Source organism: Phoenix dactylifera, chromosome 14 (genome assembly GCF_009389715.1).
Source record: "Phoenix dactylifera cultivar Barhee BC4 chromosome 14, palm_55x_up_171113_PBpolish2nd_filt_p, whole genome shotgun sequence".
In the NCBI taxonomy this organism is placed as follows: Eukaryota; Viridiplantae; Streptophyta; class Magnoliopsida; order Arecales; family Arecaceae; genus Phoenix; species Phoenix dactylifera.
The window spans coordinates 10,323,167-10,348,216 of NC_052405.1; the positions used below are offsets into that span (position 1 = coordinate 10,323,167).

General features: G+C 46.0%; 1 protein-coding gene across 1 annotated transcript; it reads right to left on the minus strand.

Moving 5' to 3' along the window:
- Positions 1-1,470: 1,470 nt before the first annotated feature.
- LOC103715620 (START domain-containing protein 10-like) lies at positions 1,471-18,168 on the minus strand. Its single transcript, XM_039133630.1, has 5 exons — positions 18,125-18,168; positions 17,787-18,039; positions 2,520-2,678; positions 2,279-2,425; positions 1,471-1,706 (listed from the first exon to the last, which is right to left on the minus strand). The coding sequence occupies exons 1-5, from the start codon at positions 18,166-18,168 to the stop codon at positions 1,587-1,589; spliced, it is 723 nt and encodes a 240-aa protein (XP_038989558.1). The 3' UTR covers positions 1,471-1,586.
- Positions 18,169-25,050: the final 6,882 nt, after the last annotated feature.

The following is a 25,050-nucleotide window of genomic DNA, read 5'->3' on the forward strand; positions in this document are numbered from 1 at the left end:
TAGTATCCTCTTTCTCCTCTTTTTTCTACCTCAAGTAGCTGCCACTGGTCGAGATCTTATCGCAAAATCGCCAATTTTAAATAGCAATCAAATCCCTTATTTTTGAGATCCACCCCCTCTTTCTTTCTTTTTTTTCTTTCTTTCTTTTTTTTTTTTTTTTTATGATGGCCAGTTGGACCTCCGACCAACCCTTCTTGAGACTCTCCTTGACCTACATGATGGAGCCTTGGCTAGCTGCCGACGAGTGAGTCGAGCCCAAATGAAGCTTGGACCCTTGTCTTTCAGCCCGAACCCTTGTTCTTTCAATTATGTTTTTCCTTCCTACTATCGACCGCTCATCATTACAATGAACTGCCATCTCCGACCACTGCCGTCGCAAGGCCCCACCCTTCCTCAACTCTTTTCTATTCTAAAAGAACATGAAAGGGGATTTCATGTTCTTCCTCATCTCTCTCTTTTCCCTCATCTCCCTCTCATCTCTTCATCTCTCTACAAACCTTGGTGGACCCTAGTAGGAGGGTCCCATATCCTTTCTTTGTGGACCCTAGGTTGACCCAAAGGACCCACCATTGACTACTTTTAATATGTTTCATTGCCATCAATTCTTAGTTGGACAAATTAGATTAATTGTTCTGACCGATGTAGGCTGATAAGCATCGCCGCCCAGCTAGCATTGTCCTTCTTCCACTCCTTTGCATATTTTCTATTATTATTTTTTATTTCTTGCGCAAATATCTTCTGATGGTTGGTCCTGATTTTGCGTGGGAGTGTAGTCATCCGGATAAGGAACACCCTAAAGGATTTTATGCTCTAGTCTCTAAATTGAGATAAGACGCTAACCCATTATTTATTTTAATTTTGTATTAGGTAGGACAGAAAAAATAGCGCTAAGAGTATTTCAAACATTAAAACTCCAAAATTAGGAAATTAATATTGCTGGTGTTTGATCAAAGACAAGTGGATTAAATTAATCAAACTTGTTAGGTGTGGACTTGGACTAAACTTGGTATCTAAGTTGGTTTGCAGCTAGATAAAGATAAGAATCCCTGTATAAAATCATATATATATATATATATATATATATATATATATATATATATATATATATATATATATATATATATATATATATAAAATTATATTTATTTGCCGGTATGAATAGATAAGTATATATAATTTTTTTATTATGTATATATGTATCAAATATCGATGTCTTTGGTTACATAGAATATGATACCAGTTGCATGATTGTTGGTATGAACAAATAGTTTAGTGATCGATGGGACCAAAATTTGTCCATCCAATACATAATCCCAGGCGTTGCTGTATATGATGTTATCATACTTGAAATTTTCCAAGTTAGCACAGCCGCTTCTAGAAATTATTTGTTGCAATGAAATATATCCCACGAGAATCTCTCATAGTAATATCTCTAAATCATCGATTCATTTCTTGGATGATAAAAAAGGTAAAAGAAGAGTCCAAGTTGAAGAAATAGGTTATTTTCCATGACGGTCTCATATATATATTTGATTACTCATATATATTACTTTTATACTCCTCTTTTTTTTTCTCTAGTAAAGCATTCAAATCGCACCACTCATGGGACAAGTTTGTGCTAGCATCTTAAGATTTTCAGTGCTCATGACCAGCTTCGTATTGAGTCTATTCACAAAACATTTGGGCAACCATCCAGCCGGATCTAACTGCAAAACAACAGCACAAAACCAGAAAAAAAAAAAAGGAGCAACATGAGACACTTATGATCTTTTCTTTTTCTTTTTCTTTTTTTTCCTTTTGTTACAAACTTAGAAAACAAAAACAAAAAAGATGGTTTTACAAAGACTAGACCTCATCCAAAGCCAACTAATTAAGGACTTCAATTTAAGCTACTTTAGACTAAAGTGGCATAGACCCAACAAGTTCAACCCTATTCATGATGCAGGTTTGTGATCCAATGGGACCAAATAGATTGACCAAGGTGCATATCAAATTCTGTAAGTTTTCTGAACTACAGCATACATTAACAGCAAAATGCATAATTTTATCAAAATCTGTCATGTTTGTTCTTTGAAAATCTGATTTCTCATCCTTGATCTGCATTGAGAAGCCATCAAAATCGATGTGCTTATTTCTTGTACCTCATAGCTTTTACTGCATTTCTTGATGTTGCTTCATGCATTTCCCCATTTCAAGTGTTTCTATATGGATTTTGTTATCTAAATTGGTTTCAGAAAAAGCTTGGTTGCATGAGAAATGGTCTAGAAAATATTATTACCTGAACGACGTAGGTCACCATGCAGGAGTCATCCTCAAGCTTCTCAACCACCCATCCAGACTGCAGCAACAGCCCTCGAATTGCATTGTTCTTCTTAGGCTGCAACCCTGCAGCGATCTCCTTCGGTAGAGATGCCACAGCAACCACCTAAATCAACAAGTTTCTCATTGCGTTACATTAAACACCGGTAATCAGAAAGAACACTGGTTTTAGCATTGGGAAGTTGGAATAGTATATTTACAAGAGTTCCATCATCCATCGTCTCACGTCGTTCGTAGACTATAAATTCTCTGTTCTTGAAGAGTGGCTTTGAGGCATCGCCAAACCTGAGGCAAATAATGCTGAGGTTATCGTTAAGGTCCTTTATGTATTTAGCCTCCACTAGATCAGGATCCCATTGCTGGTGCAGAAATATAAAGGATATATTAATATAAATACTCTAGTAACTGCCAACTCGGATGAGTAAATATAATTAGATAATTTCTCCACTGAAAGTTGGAATTTTACGAATGCAATGTTGAAAGTAACAAAAAGAAAAAGGTATGAATAATAACAAGCATGTTAGACTTGAAATATATATCAAACTATTCTGCATTCGAGTCTAATCACTTTATATAACATGAATAGTATTGCTGGAAATTGGACCCGGGGGCCGCCGCGAAACCAGGGGAGGAGGAGCTCCGCCGCAGGGACGGTGGTCGGCGGTGCACCGGCTGGTGGCGTCCTTCTGGAGGGTGCGAGTCCTGCAAAAAAACCGGTGGCCGGGCTTTCCGGCGCCAGCCCTCCGATGCTTAAGTCAGAGGGGGCTAGTATGTGGAGAGAGCAAAGAAGGGATATATTTTCTTGTGTGTCTGTGCTGTTTACTTCTTTTTCATCCTCCCTCCTTTTTCCCCCCAGGCTCCCTTTTATAGAAGGATTTTTTGTTACCTGGGAGGTGACAGGGGAATTTGTTCTCTTTTGCAATAATTGGGCACGATTTGGCCCATTAATGGCGTAGTGGAGAATAAGGCCGAATCAGACCGGAGTCAGGGAGTTGTCGCGGTTGATCAGACCCATTGGAGTGGTTGAACCGTCGGCCGTGGTGGGCCTGGGGTTCGTAGATGGTAAGTGCATTTATTACCGAGTGAACCGGCGGTCAGGGAGAGCCATACGCTTTGATGGTTCAGTGATCCGGAGATCGTCTTGAGCCGTGTTCATTAAATGACTGAGGGCTCCGGAGACTTAAGGGGGTCTCATGCATTAATGATAGGTCGTGCCAAAATACCTGCGGGGATCTTGTGCCTTGACGGCTCAGAGATAGTGGCAGGTGGCAGGTTGTAGTGGAGTTGTGTATATAGCCGTCAGATCCTTTAAAAGGTTAGGTGGAGGTTGAGTATTTGATTAAGGCACCGGCTCGGCAGGGGTGCCGAGCCGAGCTGGTCGCCCAGCAGGGCGCCCTGTGGCGGAGTCGCTTCGAGTCAGTACTTATGGTCGGCGCCCTTTTGGGTGAGCACCTTCTAGCCGAGCGCCTCGGCGCTCTCTTTGGTTGGTTCTGGTCGACGCTCTCTGGCCGAGCGCCTTCTGATCGATGCCCTCTGGGCGAGTGCCTTCTATTTGGTGCTCTTTCTGGTCGGCGCTCTCTAGTCGAGCGCCTTCCTGGTCGGCATCCTCTGGTCGGCTCTTGTTGGTCGAGCGCCTCCGTGGTCGGCGCTTCTTGGCCGAGCGCCTCCGAGGCAGTATGACTTGGGTTCTTCCCCCAACACTACCCCCCGACTTCCGAGTTCCAGCTGGCTACCAGCTTGAGCGCGGGAAGTAGTTTTAGTTGGGGTTATTACAGATTCTGGAAATCTTAAACAATTGCGCGTTTCGAATTATCGGGCGCTTCGAGGTGCCTTTAATAGGTGGCGTCTCCTCCTTTCCGAAGTACCTCATTATTGGGATGCTTTCTCCGAAGCGTCCTCGCGTCGTGGGCTCATGATGGGGCCGCACGATCCGATGGGGCGCTTCGGTGTCCGAAGCGTCAACCTAAATTAAGTGCGGCGCTCTGTCTTTTGGGCCGACACGTGTCGTAATCTAAACGGGATGCAGCGTTTTTTTCGCTGATTCGGGCCGTTGGGGAGGTCTATATAAACTCTCCCTTGGCCCTCTATCCTCTTCTTATTGCCTTCTTCTTCCAGCTTTTTACAGTCCGAAGTTCTTTTTCTCCGGCGTCTTCCACAGGTCCCTTTTTCCTTCCTAATCTTCCTCTTCTTCCTAATGGGTTCCATCCCAAGCGAGGTCGAGTCTATTATGAGTGTCCTGGAGGTCGAAATGACCGAAGAGTGGTTTTTCCCTCTTCAAGGGTTCCGTTTGGAACCCGCCAGGCGTGGGGATCGGGTAACCGATCCTCCGGTAGGCCGGATTGGAGTGTATCTAGAATCACTCTGGGCCGGCCTCCGATTTCCTCTTCACGGCTTCGTGAATGAGTTGTTGACGGTATACCAACTGGTTCCGGCACAACTTGCTCCGAACGCCTGGAGGACAGTGATCGGTTTCCTGTCCTTGTGCTTAATGCAAGGGATTTCGACCTCTGTCAACGTCTTCCGGCAACTTTTTGTGTTGAAGTCGAATCCGGGAGACGGGGAGTGGCTCTACATCGCCCTTCGGGCGGGCCGGCCGCTCTTTCAGGGTGCTCCCTCGTCCATTCACGACTGGAAGAAGAAATTCTTCTTCCTAGGTTCTGAAAGGACCTGGGGGTTTGACCCTAGATGGGAGCCGACCCAGCTCGGGTCTATCAACAAACCCCCCAGGCTTTCTCCACGTGAGCAGGGGATATTCGACACCATCCGCAGCCTCGGGGGTGGGATTTTACTGAACGGCCTCATAAGTGAGGACGCTTTAGTGAACGTGGGCTTGAGCTCGGCGCGTCCCCACGGTAAGAATAATTTCAAGGTGTCTTTTTATTTTATTACTGTTCTAATATTCTAATCCTGTTCGCCTTTGCAGATATCGCAAAGATGGTGACCAAGAGCGAGGTCCTCTATGCCCGCTTTCAAAAGAGGGCAGCCGAGCTCTCGGGCGAGCCCACCGAGCCGAGGAAAAAGGCAAAGATCTCGGCGACCTCGGCTCCCCCGGCGACAACAGTGTCCGAGGCGGGCCCTTCTCGCCCCGCGCATTCCGGCGCGGATTCCAGGGGCACGGGCTCCCGGGGAGCTTCAGGGGTGCTCCCATGCCCAGTGCCCCTGGCACAAGTTCCTGGTCGGCAAGATGCTCCAGTTGCCGACCAGGGGAGGAGTCCCGCGGGTCTCGCGCTTGCGCGCCCCGCTTCAGTCGTGCGGCAGTCAGATCGGCCGCTTGTCCGACCCCAGCCCCCTAGCTCCGAGCCGGGGAGCAGTCAGGGAGCCTCGGGGTCGGCTCCGCCTAGGCCAGCCGATGCTGACCTTCCGGGCCCATCAGGCTCGGGGGAGCGGGTGCCCCTTGCACTCACCTGGTCGGTATTCGAGGGCGATTCAGCCCTCGAAAACCCTCGAGTGGCGCGCGAAGTATTTCAGGTCGCGCTGCTCCCGGCCGACCAGGCTAGGATACGGTCCATGAGCTATAATGCTTTCATGGACGCTACTCTATGCAACGCCGTCCGGGTAAGCTAGTTTATTCGTCTTGTGTAGTTTATGAAAAATTTACTCAATAGCTCCTTACGTTTCACGTTTCTTCTACAGCATCTGCACGAGACGGAAATGCTGATGCATGTCGTCCAAGACTACCGGGAGCGGGCCCGGAAGTATCAGCGTGGGTACGAGGAGGCCGAGGCGAGATGCCAGGCCTTCGAGGCTGAGCGCCAGGTGCTCCAAGCAAGAGTAGGAGCATCTGAGGAAGGAATCCGAGCTCTGACCGCCGAGCTCGATGAGGAGAAGCGCGCGCATACACTAACAAGGTCCGAAGTGCGCGCCGCCGAGGCTCGTTTAGCCGAAGCCGAGCTGGCGTTGGCCTCCCGCGAGCAGGAGGTGGGGAATGCCCGCCTTCGTCACTTAGAGCTCGAGAGGGAATTGAGAAATCTCGAGCGGAAGGCTGCGTACCACGAGGCTCGGGAGCAAGCCCAAAATGCGGTGGCGCTCTTCCGGGAGTCGGAGGAGTTCCGCGACCTCCTAGAAGAGGAGGGCGTGAATGGGCTGATCCAGGGCTTCCGGGATTTCCGCAACCAACTGCGGCGGCTTCTCTCGGATTTCGACGTGAACCTGCTCAAACCGGGAGCAGGAGTCGAAAGGCCGGAGGCGGAGGCAGACACCCCGGAGGCCGACCAGAGAGGTCTGGCTGAGGTGGCCGAAGCCGTCCCCGAAGTTGTTGAGGTTGCCTCTGAGGCTGCTCCAGCTGCTACCAAGGCCGCTGAAGGGATTCCAACTGCTGAGCCCGCCGCTCCCGACACTGCTGAAGCCGAGGCGGTCGAGCCCGATCTTTAGTGTACTTTTGTGTTGTGTTTTTAAGTCGGGATGGTCCCTATGTTTGTAAGGGCCAAGCCCGAATCTTTGTACTAAGCCTATGGGCTTTTTGAAATGAATATACTTTTTTGGAAACTTGCCTATTGTAGACTGAAGTCTCTCTGCTCGGATCCATTTTAGGTTCCAAGGATATGGGCTCCATGGCCTCAACTTCATCCGCCACAGGGTTTGGGTTTAGGTTCGGCTTGCCGAGCTCCATTGCTCGATCTTTCGACCATCAGTACAGCGATTTTTATGCTTAGGGGATTTGGGCTCGGAGGGTCTTTCCGAGCCTAGACTAGAATTCGATCGAGCCCTAAGGCGGTCACTAGGACTTAAAACTCTGGCGAAGTTAGTGAACTTCGGGTCCGAGCCTCGAGTTACCGGGGCGGGCTGGATTCTTTTTCAACGAATGGGTTGAATGCTCGTCAGCTCGTGACGAGGATTCACCGGACTTAGTATAAACTAAGCTTGCTGGTACCGTGAGCATTTTCACGCCGAGGCGACCGAAAACGTTCCGCTCGGAGTCCACTCTTTGAGGACATCGGCATAGAGAAATCAAAGAAAATAGACAAGATAATGTAAAAACATTAAATAAATGGGTACCTTGTACCGTGAGCGTTCCTACGCCGAGGCGACTGAAGACGCTCCTCTGCTCGGGGTCCGTTCTTTGAGGACGTCGGCAGAGAGAAATCCAAGAATAGACGAGATAATGTAAAAAACATTAAATAAATGGGTACCTTGTACCGTGAGCGTTCCTACGCCGAGGCGACTGAAGACGCTCCTCTGCTCGGGGTCCGTTCTTTGAGGACGTCGGCAGAGAGAAATCCAAGAATAGACGAGATAATGTAAAAAACATTAAATAAATGGGTACCTTGTACCGTGAGCGTTCCTACGCTGAGGCGACTAAAGACGCTCCTCTGCTCGGGGTCCGTTCAGCGATGGAGAACGAGCCGAGCTCGTTGGCTGAAGTCGATGGAGAACGAGCCGAGCTCGTCTGGTTAGTGAAGACCGCATCCCAACGTATCGGGGCATCCCGATAAATCGGGGCATCTCGACGTCTCGAGGCATCCCGGCCGAGGTCGGGGTAGGAGAACGAGCCGAGCTCGTTGGCCGATGGAGAACGAGCCGAGCTCGTCGGTGGAAGTCGATGGAGAACGAGCCGAGCTCGTCTGGTCACTAAAGACCGCAACTCGACGTCTCGAGGCTTCCCGATGAATCGGGGCATCCCGACGTCTCGGGGCATCCCGACCGAGGTCGGGGTAGGAGAACGAGCCGAGCTCGTTGGCCGATGGAGAACGAGCCGAGCTCGTCGGTGGAAGTCGATGGAGAACGAGCCGAGCTCGTCTGGTCACTAAAGACCGCAACTCGACGTCTCAAGACTTCCCGATGAATCGGGGCATCCCGACGTCTCGGGGCATCCCAGCCGAGGTCGGGGTAGGAGAACGAGCCGAGCTCGTTGGCCGATGGAGAACGAGCCGAGCTCGTCGGTGGAAGTCGATGGAGAACAAGCCGAGCTCGTCTGGTCACTAAAGACCGCAACTCGACGTCTCGAGGCTTCCCGATGAATCGGGGCATCCCGACGTCTCGGGGCATCCCGGCCGAGGTCGGGGTAGGAGAACGAGCCGAGCTCGTTGACCGATGGAGAACGAGCCGAGCTCGTCGGTGAAAGTCGATGGAGAACGAGCCGAGCTCGTCTGGTCACTAAAGACCGCAACTCGACGTCTCGAGTCATCCGAACGTATCGGGGCATCCCGAAGTATCGGGGCATCCCGACGTCTCGGGGCATCCTGACCGTGGTCAGGGTAGGAGAACGAGCCGAGCTCGTTGGCCGATGGAGAACGAGCCGAGCTCGTTGGTCGATGGAGAACGAGCCGAGCTCGTTGGTGGAAGTCGATGGAGAACGAGCCGAGCTCGTTGGTCGGTGTAGAGTGCATCCCGACGTCTCAGGGCATCCCGACGTATCGGGGCATCCCAATATATTGGGGCATCCTGACGTCTCAGGGTAAGAGAACGAGCCGAGCTCATTGGCCGATGGAGAACGAGCCGAGCTCGTTGGCCGATGGAGAACGAGCCGAGCTCGTTGGCCGATGGAGAACGAGCCGAGCTCGTTGGCCGATGGAGAACGAGCCGAGCTCGTTGGTCGATGGAGAACGCATCACGTACTCACGAATTATCTTCAGGGAGTCCTTGTAAGTACTCCATCATCCCGAGACATCGGGGCATCCCAACCGTGGTCAGGGGAGGAGAATAAACCTGGTGTCATGAGATAACCAGGAGAATCGGTGAGTTTGAAATAAGTACGCAGACCATAAGTTTATTATAAAATGAAATTCATAAAATGAAATTCAATAGTTGAATAATGGGGGACCCCTTGGGGTTCTACTGGTGGTACACGCGGAGATTTTCAGAGCTCCAGCTTCGTGGAATGGGAGTCCCGTCTAGAGACTCTAGTTTATAGGTTCCGGGTCGGCGGATGCGCGTGACTCGGTAAGGTCCTTCCCAGTTTGGGGCTAGCTTCCCTTGCTCAGTTGGTCGGGAGGCTTCAGCTCTTCTGAGGATAAGGTCCCCTGGTCTGAAAGATTTGACTTTGACCCTGGCGTTGTAGTACTGAGCTGTCTTTTGCTGGTACCTCATCATACGAACTCGGGCGGCCTCCCTTGTTTCCTCGATCAAGTCAAGGTTGCTTCTGAGCTGCGAAGAGTTGGAGCTGGCATCGTGATGCTCGACTCTTGGAGAAGGAAGCCCGATTTCCAGTGGGATGACAGCCTCCGTCCCATATGTTAGGTTGAAGGGAGTCTCGCCGGTGGGGACGCGGAACGTGGTCCGGTAAACCCACAGGACATTGTATAGGTCTTCGACCCATTGTCCTTTGGATTTGCCGAGCCTGGCTTTGAGCCCCTGCAAAATAGTACGGTTTGTTATCTCGGTTTCTTCGTTCGTCTGAGGGTGTGCGACCGAGGTGAAGCGGTGGTCAATGCCAAGCTCGGAGCAGAACTCTCTGAAGTGAATGTTGTCGAACTGGCGACCGTTGTCAGAGATGAGGATGTGGGGTAGCCCGAATCTGCAGATTATGGATTTCCAGACAAAATCCCGCATCTTCTGCTCGGTGATCCGGGCAAGGGGCTCGGCTTCCACCCACTTTGTGAAATAGTCGATGGAAATGACCAGGAACTTCCTTTGCCCGGTGGCCAGTGGAAATGGCCCTAGGATGTCAATTCCCCACTGGGCAAAAGGCCAAGGGGAGCTGATTGAAGTTAAGGGGGCCGAGGGTCGGCGCTGAACATTGGCGTTTCTCTGGCACCGGTCACATCTTCGGACAAAGTCCGCAGCATCCTTCTGGAGCGTCGGCCAATAGTATCCTTGGCGTAGGATTTTATGGGCCAATGCTCGTCCTCCCAGATGATTTCCACAAATTCCTTCATGAACTTCGCGTATGGCGTAGTCAGCCTCCGTTGGGCGAAGGCATCTGAGGAGGGGAGAGGTGAAGGATTTCCGATAGAGCTTTCCCTCGTATAGTATGTACCGGGTGGCGGAGCGCTTTATTCGACGAGCCTCTCGTTCATCAGTGGGGAGGACTTCGTCTTGCAGATAGCTGACGAGTTCGTCCATCCAGCTTGGCTCGAACTCAATGCAGAGGGCCTGCTCGGGCTCCTCCGTACTGGGTTTTTGGAGATACTCCAGTGCTGCCGCTTTGGGAAGCTCACTCATACGGGAGGACGCCAGCTTTGATAGCTGGTCGGCTCTGAGATTCTCTAACCTGGCAACATGTTGAATGTGGAAAGAGCCCAAGGTCGAGGTGAGGTTCCGTACCTTCTGAAGTTACTTTTGCATGGTCGGGTCTCTAGCTTCGAACTCGCCCATGATTTGATTGACGACGAGCTGAGAGTCACTGAAGGCCTTCAAGTCCTTCACTCCTAGCTCTTTGGCTAGCTTGAGTCCGGCGACGAGCGCTTCGTACTCCGCCATGTTATTGGAAGCAGAAAACTCAAGGCGCAAGGCTTGCTCAGCGACCACCCCCTCCGGGCTGGTGAGAATGAGTCCTTCTCTGCTACCCCCCGAGTTTGAAGAGCCATCAACATGCAGAGTCCATGTCAAACTCGAGGTCTGCTCTGTTGGTGGCTCAGGCTCGGGCTCGACCTCATCCGGTATGGTGCACTCGACTATAAAGTCTGCGAGCGCTTGTGCTTTGATCGCCGGTCTGGGTCGGTATTCGAGGTCGAATTCCTCGAGCTCGATGGCCCATTTAGTGATCCGACCCGCACGGTCTGATCTCTGCAGGATCTGCTTGACCGGCTGGTCGGTCAGCACGGCCACTGTATGAGCTTGGAAGTAGGGTCGGAGCCTCCGAGCTGAGATGACCAAAGCATAGGCAGTCTTCTCAAGCTTGGAGTATCGGGTCTCAGCATCCCTCAAGACCCTGCTGGTGTAATACACTGGCTTTTGGAGTTTGCCCTCCTCTCGGACCAGGACCGAGCTTACTGCTACAGGGGAGACAGCTAGATACAGGTAGAGGAGTTCACCCTGTTGAGGCTTTGTGAGCAGGGGAGGGGAAGCCAGAAGGCGCTTGAGCTCTTCAAAAGATTGCTGGCACTTGTCCGACCATAAAAAGTTCTTCGGCTTCTTGAGGGCAATAAAGAATGGAAGGCAGCGCTCGGCCGAGCGGGAGATGAATCTTCCGAGGGCTGCTACTCGGCCCGTGAGCCGTTGTACCTCCTTGACCGTCCTAGGAGGTGTCATCTCCTGGAGGGCTCGGATCTTTTCAGGATTGGCCTTAATTCCTCGTTGTGTAATGATGAAGCCGAGGAATTTGCCGGAGGTGACTCTGAATGCACATTTGGCTGGATTGAGCTTCATCTGGTACTTTCGGAGTGTGGAGAATGCTTCATCAAGGTCGGCCACATGATCTTGTGCAACCCTACTTTTCACCAGCATGTCATCTACATAGACCTCCATGTTTCGGCCTATTTGGTTTTTAAAGATCCGGCTGACCAGCCTTTGATAAGTTGCCCCGGCGTTTTTTAAGCCGAACGGCATCACTTTGTAGCAGTAGGTTCCCCCGTCGGTGATGAAGGCTGTCTTTTCCTCATCTTCTGGCGCCATGCGGATCTGGTTGTATCCGGAAAAGGCGTCCATGAATGCCAGCAGCTCATGACCCGAGGTGGAGTCCACGAGCTGGTCGATGCTGGAAAGTGGGAAGCTGTCCTTTGGGCAGGCTTTATTCAGGTCGGTGTAGTCCACGCACATACGCCACTTCCCGCTGGCTTTCTTGACGAGGACCACGTTGGCGAGCCACTCCGGGTAGGATATCTCCCGGATGAAGCCAGCTTCAAGGAGCTTGCTGATCTCCTCGGCTGCTGCTCGCTGTCGTTCAGGGGCGGCGCCTCGCTTCTTTTGTCGCACGGGCTTGCTGGTTGGCTTCACTTGGAGCCGGTGGACCATGACCTCTGGATCTATCCCTGGCATGTCCGCAGGCGACCATGCAAAGACGTCCATGTTGTCTCGTAGAAAATTAACGAGGCGACCCCTCTCATGCTCGTTGAGGCCAGAGCCGACCTGCACGGTTAGCCCGGGAGAGTTCTCTCGTAAAGGAACTTGAATTAATAACTCACCGGGCTCTACCCGCTCTTTCTAAGGGTTGACCCGTGCCTCCATAACCTTAGTTGAGGGTTGGTCAGTTGCTAGGGCAGGCACCTCGGCTGGCCGTTTTGCCTCGTGGGTTGCCAGGTAGCATCGCCTTGCCACCATTTGGTCCCCTCGAACTTCGCCGACCCCCTGGCTGGTGGGGAATCGCATGAGCAGGTGGCGGGTCGAGACTACTGCTCGGAGGGCGTTGAGTCCTGGCCTTCCGAGGATGGCATTGTAGGCTGAGGACAGGCGTATTACAAGGAAGCTCATTCCCACGGTACTTTCATGGGGGGCGAGCCCGGCTGTGACCAGAAGGTCGATCTCGCCTTCTACTGGGACTGAATCCCCAGTAAATCCAACTAACGGAGCATTCATCCTCCGTAACTGTTCTTTTGTCATCCCCATTTTACAATAGGCACCAAAATACAAAACATTCGCCGAGCTTCCATTATCAACCAAGATGCGTTTTACATCAAATTTATTTATGATCATGGAGATGACCACGGCATCATCATGGGGAGCTTCGACTCCCTCTAGATCATCATCTGAAAAGGAGATGGCTTTAGAGGCGCGCAGGCGCTTCGAGGATGTTTCTTCCCCTGAAGCTTCTCCAGCTGAGGCCCCGCCTCGGATGGTGTTGATGATGCCGGCGATGGGCCTGTTGGCATTTGAATCTTCAGGCTGGGCGGCTCCTTCGGCTGGCTTCTTTTCTTCACGCCGGCCTTGCACGAACCGATCGAGCACCTCTCGACGTATGAGTGCTTCGATCTCGTTTCGGAGCTGATAACAATTCTCAGTATTATGGCCGTGATCCCGGTGGAAGCGGCAATACTTCCGGAAATCACGCCGGATTCTGGTATCTTGTTTCGGAGATGGGAGCCGGATGCGATCCCGACCCTCAATCTCCATGAGGATTTCAGCCCGAGGAGTATTGAGGGGAGTGTATTTTTCATACCTCTCCTCGGGTGCACGGGCTCGTAGTGGGAACCTCGGGCGGAGTGGTGACCTCTGCTGCGGCCGTTCCCTCAACCGGGGTGGACTCTTCGGACGGGGCGGATTCTTAGCTCGTCGTGGAGACAGGCTTCTGGGCTGGCCGCGCTCCTCGCGGCGTCTCTTTTTGGGGTTCTGCTCGGTCCCGCCCCGCCTAACAGCCACAGCTTCCTCAGCCTTGGCATACTTCCGCGCCCGAGCGAGCATTTCGGTGAGGTCCGCGGAAAAATTCTTCTCGATGGAGAAGAGGAACCTGTAAGACCGGGCCCCAGTCTTTAGCGCTGACATGGCGATGGACTGGTCAAGCTCCCGGACCTCCCATGTTGCAGCGGTAAACCGGTCCAAATACTCCTTGAAGGATTCTCCCTCCTTCTGCTTAATATCTAGGAGGGAGTCGGATGTCCGTTGCTGGGGCTGGCTGGCGGCGAAGTTGCCGGCAAATTGTCTATCGAGCTGCTCGAAGGAAGAGACAGTACTCGGCTTCAGCCCAGCAAACCACAGCCGGGCTGGTCCTCGGAGTGTCGCCGGAAAAGCCTTGCACATCATGGCCTCCGAGGCTCCTTGTAGGGCCATTAAGACCCGGTAACTTTCCAGGTGGTCAAGGGGATCAGCCTTGCCGTTGTAAGGCTCCACCTGGGGCATCTTGAACCGTAGCGGAACCGGTTCATCTTCAATCTCCGGGGAGAAGGACGACTTCGTAGTGAACTCAAAGTCGCCCTCACGTCCTAATTTTCTTCCGTAGAGTGCCTGGATTTGGCGCTCCAACTGCTCGACCTTCTTGTCGAGTTCGTCATTCTGGAGGACCGCTGCGGCGGTTCGTTCGGGCGCAGGTTGCCCTGGAACCGACTCAGCTTCTGAAGGTTGTGGCTAGCCTCCGTGGCCTCTGACTGGGTGCTCTCTCCAGAGGGAGGCCTGGACTTGAGAGTCCTGACCTCGAAGGGGAAGTCCGCTTGTAGGAGGCTCCGGTTGAACTGGGGTCGGAGGAGGCGGTGCCGTTGAGATGCCCCTGGGTTGCAGGCTTTGGACAGCGGTAGCCAAGGCCTGCACCTATTGCACCAGGGCATCAAACTGCTCCGGCCGAACTTGAGGAATTGGCTCGACCGGAGGCGGTGAGTTTCGGACAGAATGTCCTGGACTGGGTGGAGGACGTCGAGAGGCATTGGAAGCCCCTTTACTTCTTAGTTTCATGGCAGCAACTCGGTCCCTTCCTCTAGCGCCAACTGTTGCTGGAAATTGGACCCGGGGCCGCCGCGAAACCAGGGGAGGAGGAGCTCCGCTGCAGGGACGGTGGTCGGCGGTGCGCCGGCTGGTGGCGTCCTCCTGGAGGGTGCGAGTCCTGCAAAAAAGCCGGTGGCCGGGCTTTCCGGCGCCGGCCCTCCGATGCTTAAGTCAGAGGGGGCTAGTATGTGGAGAGAGCAAAGAAGGGATATATTTTCTTGTGTGTCTGTGCTGTTTACTTCTTTTTCATCCTCCCTCCTTTTTCCCCCCAGGCTTCCTTTTATAGAAGGATTTTTTGTTACCTGGGAGGTGACGGGGAAATTTGTTCTCTTTTGCAATAATTGGGCACGATTTGGCCCATTAATGGCGTAGTGGAGAATAAGGCCGAATCAGACCGGAGTCAGGGAGTTGTCGCGGTTGATCAGACCCGTTGGAGTGGTTGAACCGTCGGCCGTGGTGGGCCTGGGGTTCGTAGATGGTAAGTGCATTTATTACCGAGTGAACCGGCGGTCAGGGAGAGCCATACGCTTTGATGGTTCAGTGATCCGGAGATCGTCTTGAGCCGTGTTCATTAAATGACTGAGGGCTCCGGAAACTTAAGGGGGTCTCATGCATTAATGATAGGTCGTGCCAAAATACCTGCGGGGATCTTGTGCCTTGACGGCTCAGAGATAGTGGCAGGTGGCAGGTTGTAGTAGAGTTGTGTATATAGCCGTCAGATCCTTTAAAAGGTTAGGTGGAGGTTGAGTATTTGATTAAGGCACCGGCTCGGCAGGGGTGCCGAGCCGAGCTGGTCGCCCAGCAGGGCGCCCTGTGGCGGAGTCGCTTCGAGTCAGTACTTATGGTCGGCGCCCTTTTGGGTGAGCACCTTCTAGCCGAGCGCCTCGGCGCTCTCTTTGGTTGGTTCTGGTCGACGCTCTCTGGCCGAGCGCCTTCTGATCGACGCCCTCTGGGCGAGTGCCTTCTATTTGGTGCTCTTTCTGGTCGGCGCTCTCTAGTCGAGCGCCTTCCTGGTCGGCATCCTCTGGTCGGCTCTTCTTGGTCGAGCGCCTCCGTGGTCGGCGCTTCTTGGCCGAGCGCCTCCGAGGCAGTATGACTTGGGTTCTTCCCCCAACAAATAGTTACTTTCAACTGCTCATATGTGTTAATCGGTGGAAGCAGCACCACACTAGTGACCATTCTAACGGCTACATATAATAAACAAGGAGATAGTTTGGCTATGTATAATTTTGAATTGCTAAAAGAGTGAAGAAGGCTCAAATAAAGAAGAGAAAGAAAAAGAAAAAGAGGAAAAAGGAGGAAAGAAAGGGAAACTTGCAACAGTAAATATATGTAATACAGGGAGATAATTGTGCTTTAAGAGAAAGGGTGAAAGAGAAAAGAAGTTAAGAATAATAAAAAAAAGACAGCCAGCTTTACCGAACAAAATTAACAGAAGGTTTTTCTAATGTACTGGAAAAACTATCATGGGAGGAAATATATATGCTAATAGGATGGAGGAACTCCTTTTCTCTCCTTTTATCTTCGTTTTTTTTTCGAAGGGTGGAAGAAGGCCCCTAATTACATCTTCTGTATTGCTTAAAAAAAGTGTAAAAGTTAAAAAAAAAAAAAACTTCTCAAAGAAATATAAGTATTTGGTAGCATTATATGAAAAATTCTCCTAGAAAAAGAAAAAGTCAAAATAGTGCTGTTAAAGAAGCTAGAAAACCTAACTTCTAACTTCTCCTCGTTTTCTGAAGTAAGAGCAACACCAAGCACACACCAAAACTTCTACATAGTATTTGAATTTGAATGCTCATGGGAGACAAAATGGATTGTTCTATTCCAGCACGAAGCCACCCAACCCCGGCCAAACAAACCTCAGAATCAAGTAGGCCGAAGGGACTCCTTCGACCGCAAGCGACGACCTCGACAAGAACCAGGCTGACGTCAGCTCCACCAAGAATCAGACAGACCTCGGCTCCGCCAAGAGCCAGAGGCTTGGCTGACCTCAGACCCCACTAAGGGCTGAGTCGACCTCGCCAAGTGCATGCCAAGGGCCATATCCTGCCACACCTGTCAAGGGTCATACCCTGCCACATCTGTCAAGAGCCATACCCCACCACATCTGCCAAGGGCTATACCTCGCCGCACCTGCCAGAAGCCATACTTTGCCCCACCTGGCTAAGACCATTCCTTCCCATGATGAAGATGATCTATATGGCAGCCACCTGGTCGCCCTTGTGAGGACTATATATAGGCCACGCCAACAATATTCAGGGACTTTTCTCCTTTCCTACAAAAAATAGACTCTCTAAAAAACTCCACTAACTTAGCCATTGGAGAGCATTCGTTGAGATTCCGACAAAGGCTTTGTGCAGGTCCACAGGAGAGCAGGAGGTGGCTCTCCTTCTCTGCCCCGGCCGGTGGCTTCTCGTCCTCTTCTGACATGGTCACCCACGGGCCAGATTTCAACCGCAACAAATGCAAATATGAAACTTGACCCAACTGACATAAAGACAGAAGGAAACCATCTGTCCACTATCATCCATTCTATTTTGGCTGAGTGTTCGCCATTAATGCGACTTATTCATATTAATCTGTACCTCTTGTTTCTCTTCTGCTAGCTAAATATTTGCTTGCATTTTGTCTAGCAAAGCATTTGGGACTGCACATGTGACCCTTCATGTTTCTCCACTCATTAGTGCTCTAGGGTGCTGCATAACAAACAGATTAATGCCAGGAGGGTCCCATGCCAAGAGCCAGCCAGCTTTTTCTTTTTGTTTTTTTTTTCTCTTGTGGATACAAAAAGTGTTTCTGATCCTTTTCTTCTTCTTCTTCTTCTTCTTCTTCTTCTCAAAAAAAAGTCTCTTTTCTTCTATCATTACAACAATTTCCAAAGTGCCGGATGATTTTGTTGTCCTTGCTGTTGTAGTTGTTCTTGCTGCTGTAATCCTCCGGTTGACATAATGTTGTTCCACCCGACAAGAAGTATGCTATCGAAAAAAATTGGTAGTTGAATGGCATTAAAGTTTGGGTGGTACCGGCTGCTCAAAAATATATGATCATAGTATCTAAGTAAATTACATTGTTAGAAATTTAACTTTCCTTCTTTTCTTTTATTTGTTGTAAGTATGTTTTAAACATCAAATGATACTATGAAAAGGAATGATTATCTCCAAAAAAAAAAAAAAGAACTCTGAAAAGGAAGGGATATAGAGACCAGAGAAGTGTTTCAATTCGTAAAGATCATTAGAGAGCACCTTAGCAGCGTCAATGGCGTTGGCGACGGTGATGAACTGCTGCGGCGAGACCGGACGGAGCAGCCACCTGCTACGGAAGACATGCAGTGAGCCCGAGCACCGCTTTGATATCTCGACACCGTTCTCAAATGCCAACACTTTCCATCCATCTTCATATCCAGGTCGGCTCGAGTCTGAGGCAGATAGCAGCTCCTGAATGCAGCTCTCGCTTGCATAAGATACATACCTCCTCAGTGAATCCTCACTAACAGACCTGTGAACAAATAAAGCAGCAAAATAGAAAAGGCTGTGAGATTTGGTGCGCAAACGACAGGTGCATCATAAGAGAGGAGTTTCACCAAGAGCGAGAAGCTTTGGTGGCAGCAGCTGAGGAAGCGCTCATTGTGCCAATTAGCTTGAGAGGTTGATGAAGAGAGTGGTTGATATATGAAGGGCTTGTTTGGTTCACGGGAAGCATTTTTCCTTCTAGGATATGATTTCTGAAAGCAGATTCCTAAGAAGAGGATGCCTATAAAAGTACTTTTGGCATGTTTGGTTGACTATCCATTTTTCTGAAAAAGTTATGTGTAATTTCTATTATATCCTTAATAAAAATTAGGTCTTTAATGCCTCTTTAATGCTAAAGAGTTTTTTTGGAAAAAAATAAAAATGCAGTGATTTTCAGCTTACGTGAAAGTAACTTTCTCATATTTCTCATGGAAAAGACTTTCCTATGTGAAACATTAAAAGGTTTTTCCCATAAACATGAAAATCATATTCTCATGGAAATACAATTTTCTCATTTCTCTCCTTTGAAAACTCCAATCAAACAATAGACATCTCATTACTTTCCCGTTGACCATACTTTCCCCCTTCTTTTTCCGTGAACCAAACGAGCCCAAAGTGTTTGCAAGGGGAAGAGATGGAGGCAAAGAAGGGGATAGGAGTGGGCTTGCAGTGATTGGATCACATGCAGTGCAAGTAGAAGAACCTCCATGATTGGATTTGAACGTGCTCTCTCTCACGCACACATTAAAGAAAGATTCTGTTCTTTAAAGAGGAGGAGGGCAAATTAAGGGTGGGGGAGGTGAAGCACATGGAGTGTTGGGGAGAACCGGAAGAAAAGAATGGGAAGGGGGGCAGAAGGAAGATAAACTAGGGGCCATGCAAGTTCCAATCATCTTTAGAAGCTTTTACTGTTAAAAGTTGTTCCATTGTGTTTTAGTGGGACTTGTGATAAAGGATGCCAAACTGTTGAAAGATTGAAAGCTAAACTAACAGAGTGACTACACGCTTTATAGAACATCCATGGCATTCTACAGCGCATGAAGCATGGAATATATCTCTATAGCACACAAGAAAGGCTTTCACTTTTTGATGAAAAAGAATTTATTGAGAGCCAGATTCTTGCATGGTGGTTAGAGATAAAAAGGAAAAATCACAAAGGAAAAGGGGACTTTATTGGGCATTTACAACGTTTATTAGCTTACAAAGGTGGTGAATCACAAGCTTGATATAGAGATTAGTCGTAATGAGTGTTGGAATTTGAATGGATTTTTAAAGATTTTAAAGAGGTGTTAATAAAAAAAAGATTTGTAACCCCCAAAGTTTTAAAAGAATTATTTCAAATTCAATTTGGAAGTTTCAAAACTTCCCATTATCTCTCATTATGGCCTTAATGAGGCCATAAGTATTCAACCGTTATGGTTGGGTTACAAAAGGCCTATAAAGGAACCATTCCTTGTATCTAACAAAAAACAATACAAGAGTCTTTTTCTTGCTCTCATTGTTCTCTCTACCACAATTCTCTCTTTTACAATTTTCTATATTATTTTATATTTTGGGCAACCGATATAGACTAGGTAATCTGCCTACTACAGACGTGCACTGTAGATTAGGCCCGCTGTGAGCCGTTTGGGTTGTATCTTGGAGCCGTCGTTGACCGCCAATACCTGCACGTGGGGAGGCAACAACGGTTTTAGGACAGTGCGTCTTTTGGCGTGCCTCTCACACCTCACAGGCCAGATATTTTCTTACTATTTTATTATAATTGTTAGATTTTCTTTTTATGTGATTTAAGTATTTTACAAAGCATCTTGTTTTGATCAACATTCTAAAACCGTTGTTATATTGTTTTATCTATATGTTTATATATTCTGCAAGATGCATAGTTGAACACTGTTTTTGCTCATCTTTGATAGAAATCATTGTTGAATACACTTTTAAATAATAATATATATAGTTTAGCTTTAGATTCTCAATTTTAATATTAAACTGTTTAATAAAAAAAAAACAGTTTACTGCTTAATAAAAAAACAGTTTCTGTTTAATTAAAAAAAACAGTTTACTGTTTTACTGTTTTAATAAAAAAAAGTTTACTGTTTTGATCAAGAAAACAGATTACTGTTTAATTAAAAAAACAGTTTACTGTTTTACTGTTTTAATAAAAAAAAGTTTACTGTTTTGATCAAGAAAACAGATTACTGTTTTAATTAAAAAAAAAACAGTTTACTGTTTTACTGTTTTAATAAAAAAAAAGTTTACTGTTTTGATCAAGAAAACAGATTACTGTTTTAATTTTAAAAAAAAACAGTTTACTGTTTTAATTAAAAACAATACAGTTTACTGTTTTAATAAGAAAAACAGTTTACTGTTTTAACAAAAAACAGTTTACTGTTTAATCAAAAAAAAAAACAGTTTACTGTTTCAACAAAATACAGTTTACTGTTTCAACAAAAAAACAGTTTACTGTTTAATAAAAAAAACAGTTTACTGTTTAATAAAAAAAACAGTTTACTGTTTAATCAAAGGAAACAATTTACTATTAAAAAAAAAACAGTTTACTGTTTCAACAAAAAACAGTTTACTGTTTTAAATAAAAAACAGTTTACTGTTTAATAGAAAAAAAAAAGTTTACTGTTGAATCAAAGAAAACAATTTACTGTTAAAAAAAAAAACAGTTTACTGTTTTAATTAAAAAAACAGTTTATTGTTTTAATATAAAAAAATAGTTTACTGTTTTAATTAAGAAAATAGTTTACTGCTTTAAAAAAAACAGTTTACTATTTAATATATATAAAAAAAGTTTACTGTTCTGATTTAAAAAAAAAAAATAGTTTTGGTGAAGATATAAGTATTAAATCTAATTGGTGACATTAGGGTTGTTTTCCTTTACAATTATTAGTAAAGTTATTGTTACATAGTATATTATTAAGAGATACTCTTAGGAACATCTTGTTTAAATTTATTCATTAGTGGCATTATTGTTATTATTTTTCCTCACAGTTGAATACTCTACTGCCCTTTTTAAACTTTAAAAACTTAGAGTTTAAAATTTAGAATGGCAAATATGGAAGAAGCTAATAGTATTAAGCCTGAAAAATTTAGTGGACAAAATTTTCGTAGGTGGCAAAGACAACTTAAATATTGGTTGACTGTGTTAGGACTTGTATCTGCAATAGAGGAACCACGGTCTAATCAAGAGTTACCTTCACAAATGACTAATGAGCAAGTCGAGTACCACTGCTATAATAGAATACTTAGTGCTTTGTCTGACCACCTTTATGATGTGTATCATGCCACTACCTCAAGTGCAAAAGAACTTTGGGATGCTTTAGAGGCTGAATATGGGATGATAGATGCTGGCATTGATCGGTTTACTGTCTCAAATTTTAATAGTTATAAAATGGTAGACAATAAACTAGTGGGAGATCAAATTCATGAGTATCAAGAACTTCTGAGAGGAGTTGAGAAAAAGGGAACCAAATTTAGTGAAGATTTTAAAGTCTCATGTCTTATAGATAAGTTGCCATCATCTTGGAATGATTTTGCTAGGACCCTTAGGCATAAACAAGGAGAGTTAACCTTAACCCAAGTCATAAACTCTCTTAGAGTTGAGGAAAAACATAGAGCCAATACTAAGAAAGAGGATGAAAAGACTTCTAAGGTGAACCTAGTTGAAAATAATACTAAGAATTTTTACAAGAGAAATAATTTCCAACATAGGGGTAAGAACTTCAAGAAAAATAATAGGTTCCACAATCGTTCTAACCAAAACCAAAACTTCCAACACCGTAATAATAATAATAATAAAACATTCAAGGGCAAAGAAAGTGAGAAAAGGCTATGCTTTGTTTGTGGGAGAACTAATCACATGGCGAAAGATTGCTTCTTCAAGAAGACTGAGGAGTATAAGCCCAAGCCCAAGTCAAATCACTATCAAAGAGATCCAAAGGCTCAAGTCTATATGTTGATGGATCAAGAGAATTAAGCCGAGCCATCCTTTAGGTATAACTTTAGTTCTTCTTCTATTAATTTTACTTATGGAAATAAAGATTGGTGGTTAGATTCTGGAGCTAATGTACATATTTGTTTTGATTATGGTTATTTTAAAACTTATCAGAAATCAAGTGGAGGAAGTGTAACATTAGGTAATGACTCTGTTGCACGTGTGCTTGGAGTTGGAGACATAGATTTGAAGATGACATCTGGAAAGATCTTAACTTTGAAAGGAGTGCGACATGTTCCAGAAATCAGAAGAAATTTAGTTAGTGGGTCATCCTTAGTCCAACAAGGATACAAGGTTGTCATGGAATCCAATAAAGTTGTAATTTCAAAAAATAATGTATTTGTTGGGAAAGGATTTATTAGTGAAGGGTTGTTTAAATTAAATGTACTTTCAGAAGTTAAAGTTATCTCTTCAAGTATTTTCAATGTTGAATCTTCTAATGTATGGCATGAACGATTGGGACATGTAAACTTGAAGAAAATTAAAAGAATGATGGATCTAGATTTAGTCCCTAAATCCAATCTAAACTTCAAACATAAATGTAAAGTGTGTGTACAAGCCAAACAACCTAAAAGGCCTTATAAGTCTGTAGAAAGAAACACTCAACTCTTACAGCTCATACATAGTGATGTATGTGATTCGAACAGACCACCTACTAGAGCAGGAAATAAGTATTTTGTGACTTTTATAGACGATTGTTCGAAATTCTGCTATGTGTACTTAATAAAAACTAAAGATGAGGTGTTTAATAAATTCAAGATTTATAAGACCGAAGTAGAGAATCAATTAGAAAAAAAGATTAAGAAACTCAGATCCGACAGAGGAGGTGAGTATACCCTTACTAATTTTAGCATCTTCTGTGAGGAATATGGAATAGTACATGAAATAACTCCGCCATACTCTCCCCAATCTAATGGAGTAGCTGAAAGAAAAAATAGAACTTTAATGGATATGGTTAATGCGATGTTGATAAGTTCTGGGCTACCTGAGAATTTGTGGAGAGAAGCAATTCTTACTGCATGTTTCATATTGAATAGAGTAACTGTAAAAGATAATGATAAGACCCCTTACGAAATTTGGAAGAAAAGAACACCTAATCTTAAAATCTTGAAAGTGTGGGGGTGTTTAGCTAAAGTAGCAATCCCTGAGCCTAAGCGAAAGAAAATAGGGCCTAAAACTATAGATGCTGTCTTTATAGGGTATGCTCAAAATAGTAGTGCCAATAGATTCTTAGTTATAAACTCTGAGATTAGTGAAATTTCAAATAATACAGTTATAGAATCTAGAGATGCTACCTATTTTGAAGATATATTTCCTTATAAAAATAAAATTTCACACCAAGTAATAGATAAATCATCTACTAATGATAAACCTTCCACTAGTACAAGTGCATCTAAGGAACCTGAAACACAATTAGAGTTAAGAAGGAGTAAAAGGTCTAGAATAGAGAAAAATTTTGGAGACGAATTTTATACCTTTTAACAGAAGGAGATCCTACTACCTATAAGGAAGCTATGTCTTCTTTAGATGCTCCATTTTGGAAGGAAGCTATACAAAGTGAGATAGAGTCTATTATTCAAAATAACACTTGGGAGTTAACTAATTTACCTCCTGGAAATAAAGCTATTGGGTGTAAATGGGTATTCAAGAAGAAGTTAAAACCTGATGGAACCATAGACAAGTACAAAGCTAGACTAGTAGCTAAAGGTTTTACACAAAAGGAAGGAATAGATTACTTTGATACATATTCACCTGTATCTAGGATAACTACGATTAGAATTTTAGTTGCTTTAGCATCAGTGCATAATCTAGTGATTCATCAAATGGATGTTAAGACTGCCTTTCTAAATGGAGACATAAATGAAGAGATATATATGGAGCAACCTGAAGGTATTGTAGTTAAAGGTCAAGAACATAAGGTCTGTAAGTTAGTTAAATCCTTGTATGGTTTAAAACAAGCTCCTAAGCAATGGCATGAGAAGTTTGATAAAGTGATCTTAGAATATGACTTTAAGATTAATGAATATGATAAGTGTGTGTATTACAAAGAGAGTAATGGAGAACATGTGATTTTATGTCTTTATGTTGATGATATATTAATATTTGGGACAAATTTGGAGATAGTAAATGTCACGACCCCCGCCCCGTTCCCGGCGGGCCGCCGCGACGGTCCTAGGGTGCGGGTAGGCATAAGGCCACCAGCCACCGCGTAGAACCCTACTACCTATCAATCATCAATAGATCTTGAAAAATTTGGCATGATACATGCACAAAATGATCACTTTTCCTATAGTGACCTGTCAGGATTATCTCAATACATACAACACACTACCTGTCAGAGCAGCAATCACATAATCCGTCACATAATGAACCTGGACAATATATATTAATACATTATCTCAGGCATATAACTCATCTGTATAAAAATCTGGTTCCCATTCCATCCATGGTCAAACCCATATCCACAACAGGATCTATGACTGTAACTATACACTATATACAATAGAAGGTTTATAATACACCAAAAGGGTATAAACCTCTATCTACATTATACTATACTATACTATGGAGCGGCACAGCTAGCAGGCAACCACTAATCCTGCTCTTCTCTATACAATACCTGCCCTGCAATCAAAAACACCAAACTGGGGAGTGAGTATATAAATACTCAGTGAGTGGAGTAGAGAGTACTATGCACATGAGACAGAATATAATCATGGCTCGAGATGAAATCTCAAGATCAATAACAAGATGAACATGAACTCAACATAAAGAATATGGAGTAAATCATCAATATCACCACAATCAATATCAACTCATCTGAAGCATATATGGAATAATCAAGTCAACATATATGCTACTCATGAATATGTTCAACAGGTCATAGTACTGAATCATATAAATCAGGTGTCAATAGGCTGAATCATCAACAAGACAGCTATCGGGAGGTGGGTTTTACGCCCCAGGCGAACCAGCAACAACTCCCTACTGCCATAT

Coding starts and splice junctions, on each gene's coding strand:
- LOC103715620 (XM_039133630.1), bottom strand. CDS start 18,168: ATGAGCGCTTCCTCAGCTGCTGCCACCAAAGCTTCTCGCTCTTG. Junction 2,426..2,519: donor CGATGGATGATGGAACTCTT/GTAAATATACTA, acceptor TTGTTGATTTAG/GTGGTTGCTGTGGCATCTCT. Junction 1,707..2,278: donor TGGTGACCTACGTCGTTCAG/GTAATAATATTT, acceptor GTTGTTTTGCAG/TTAGATCCGGCTGGATGGTT.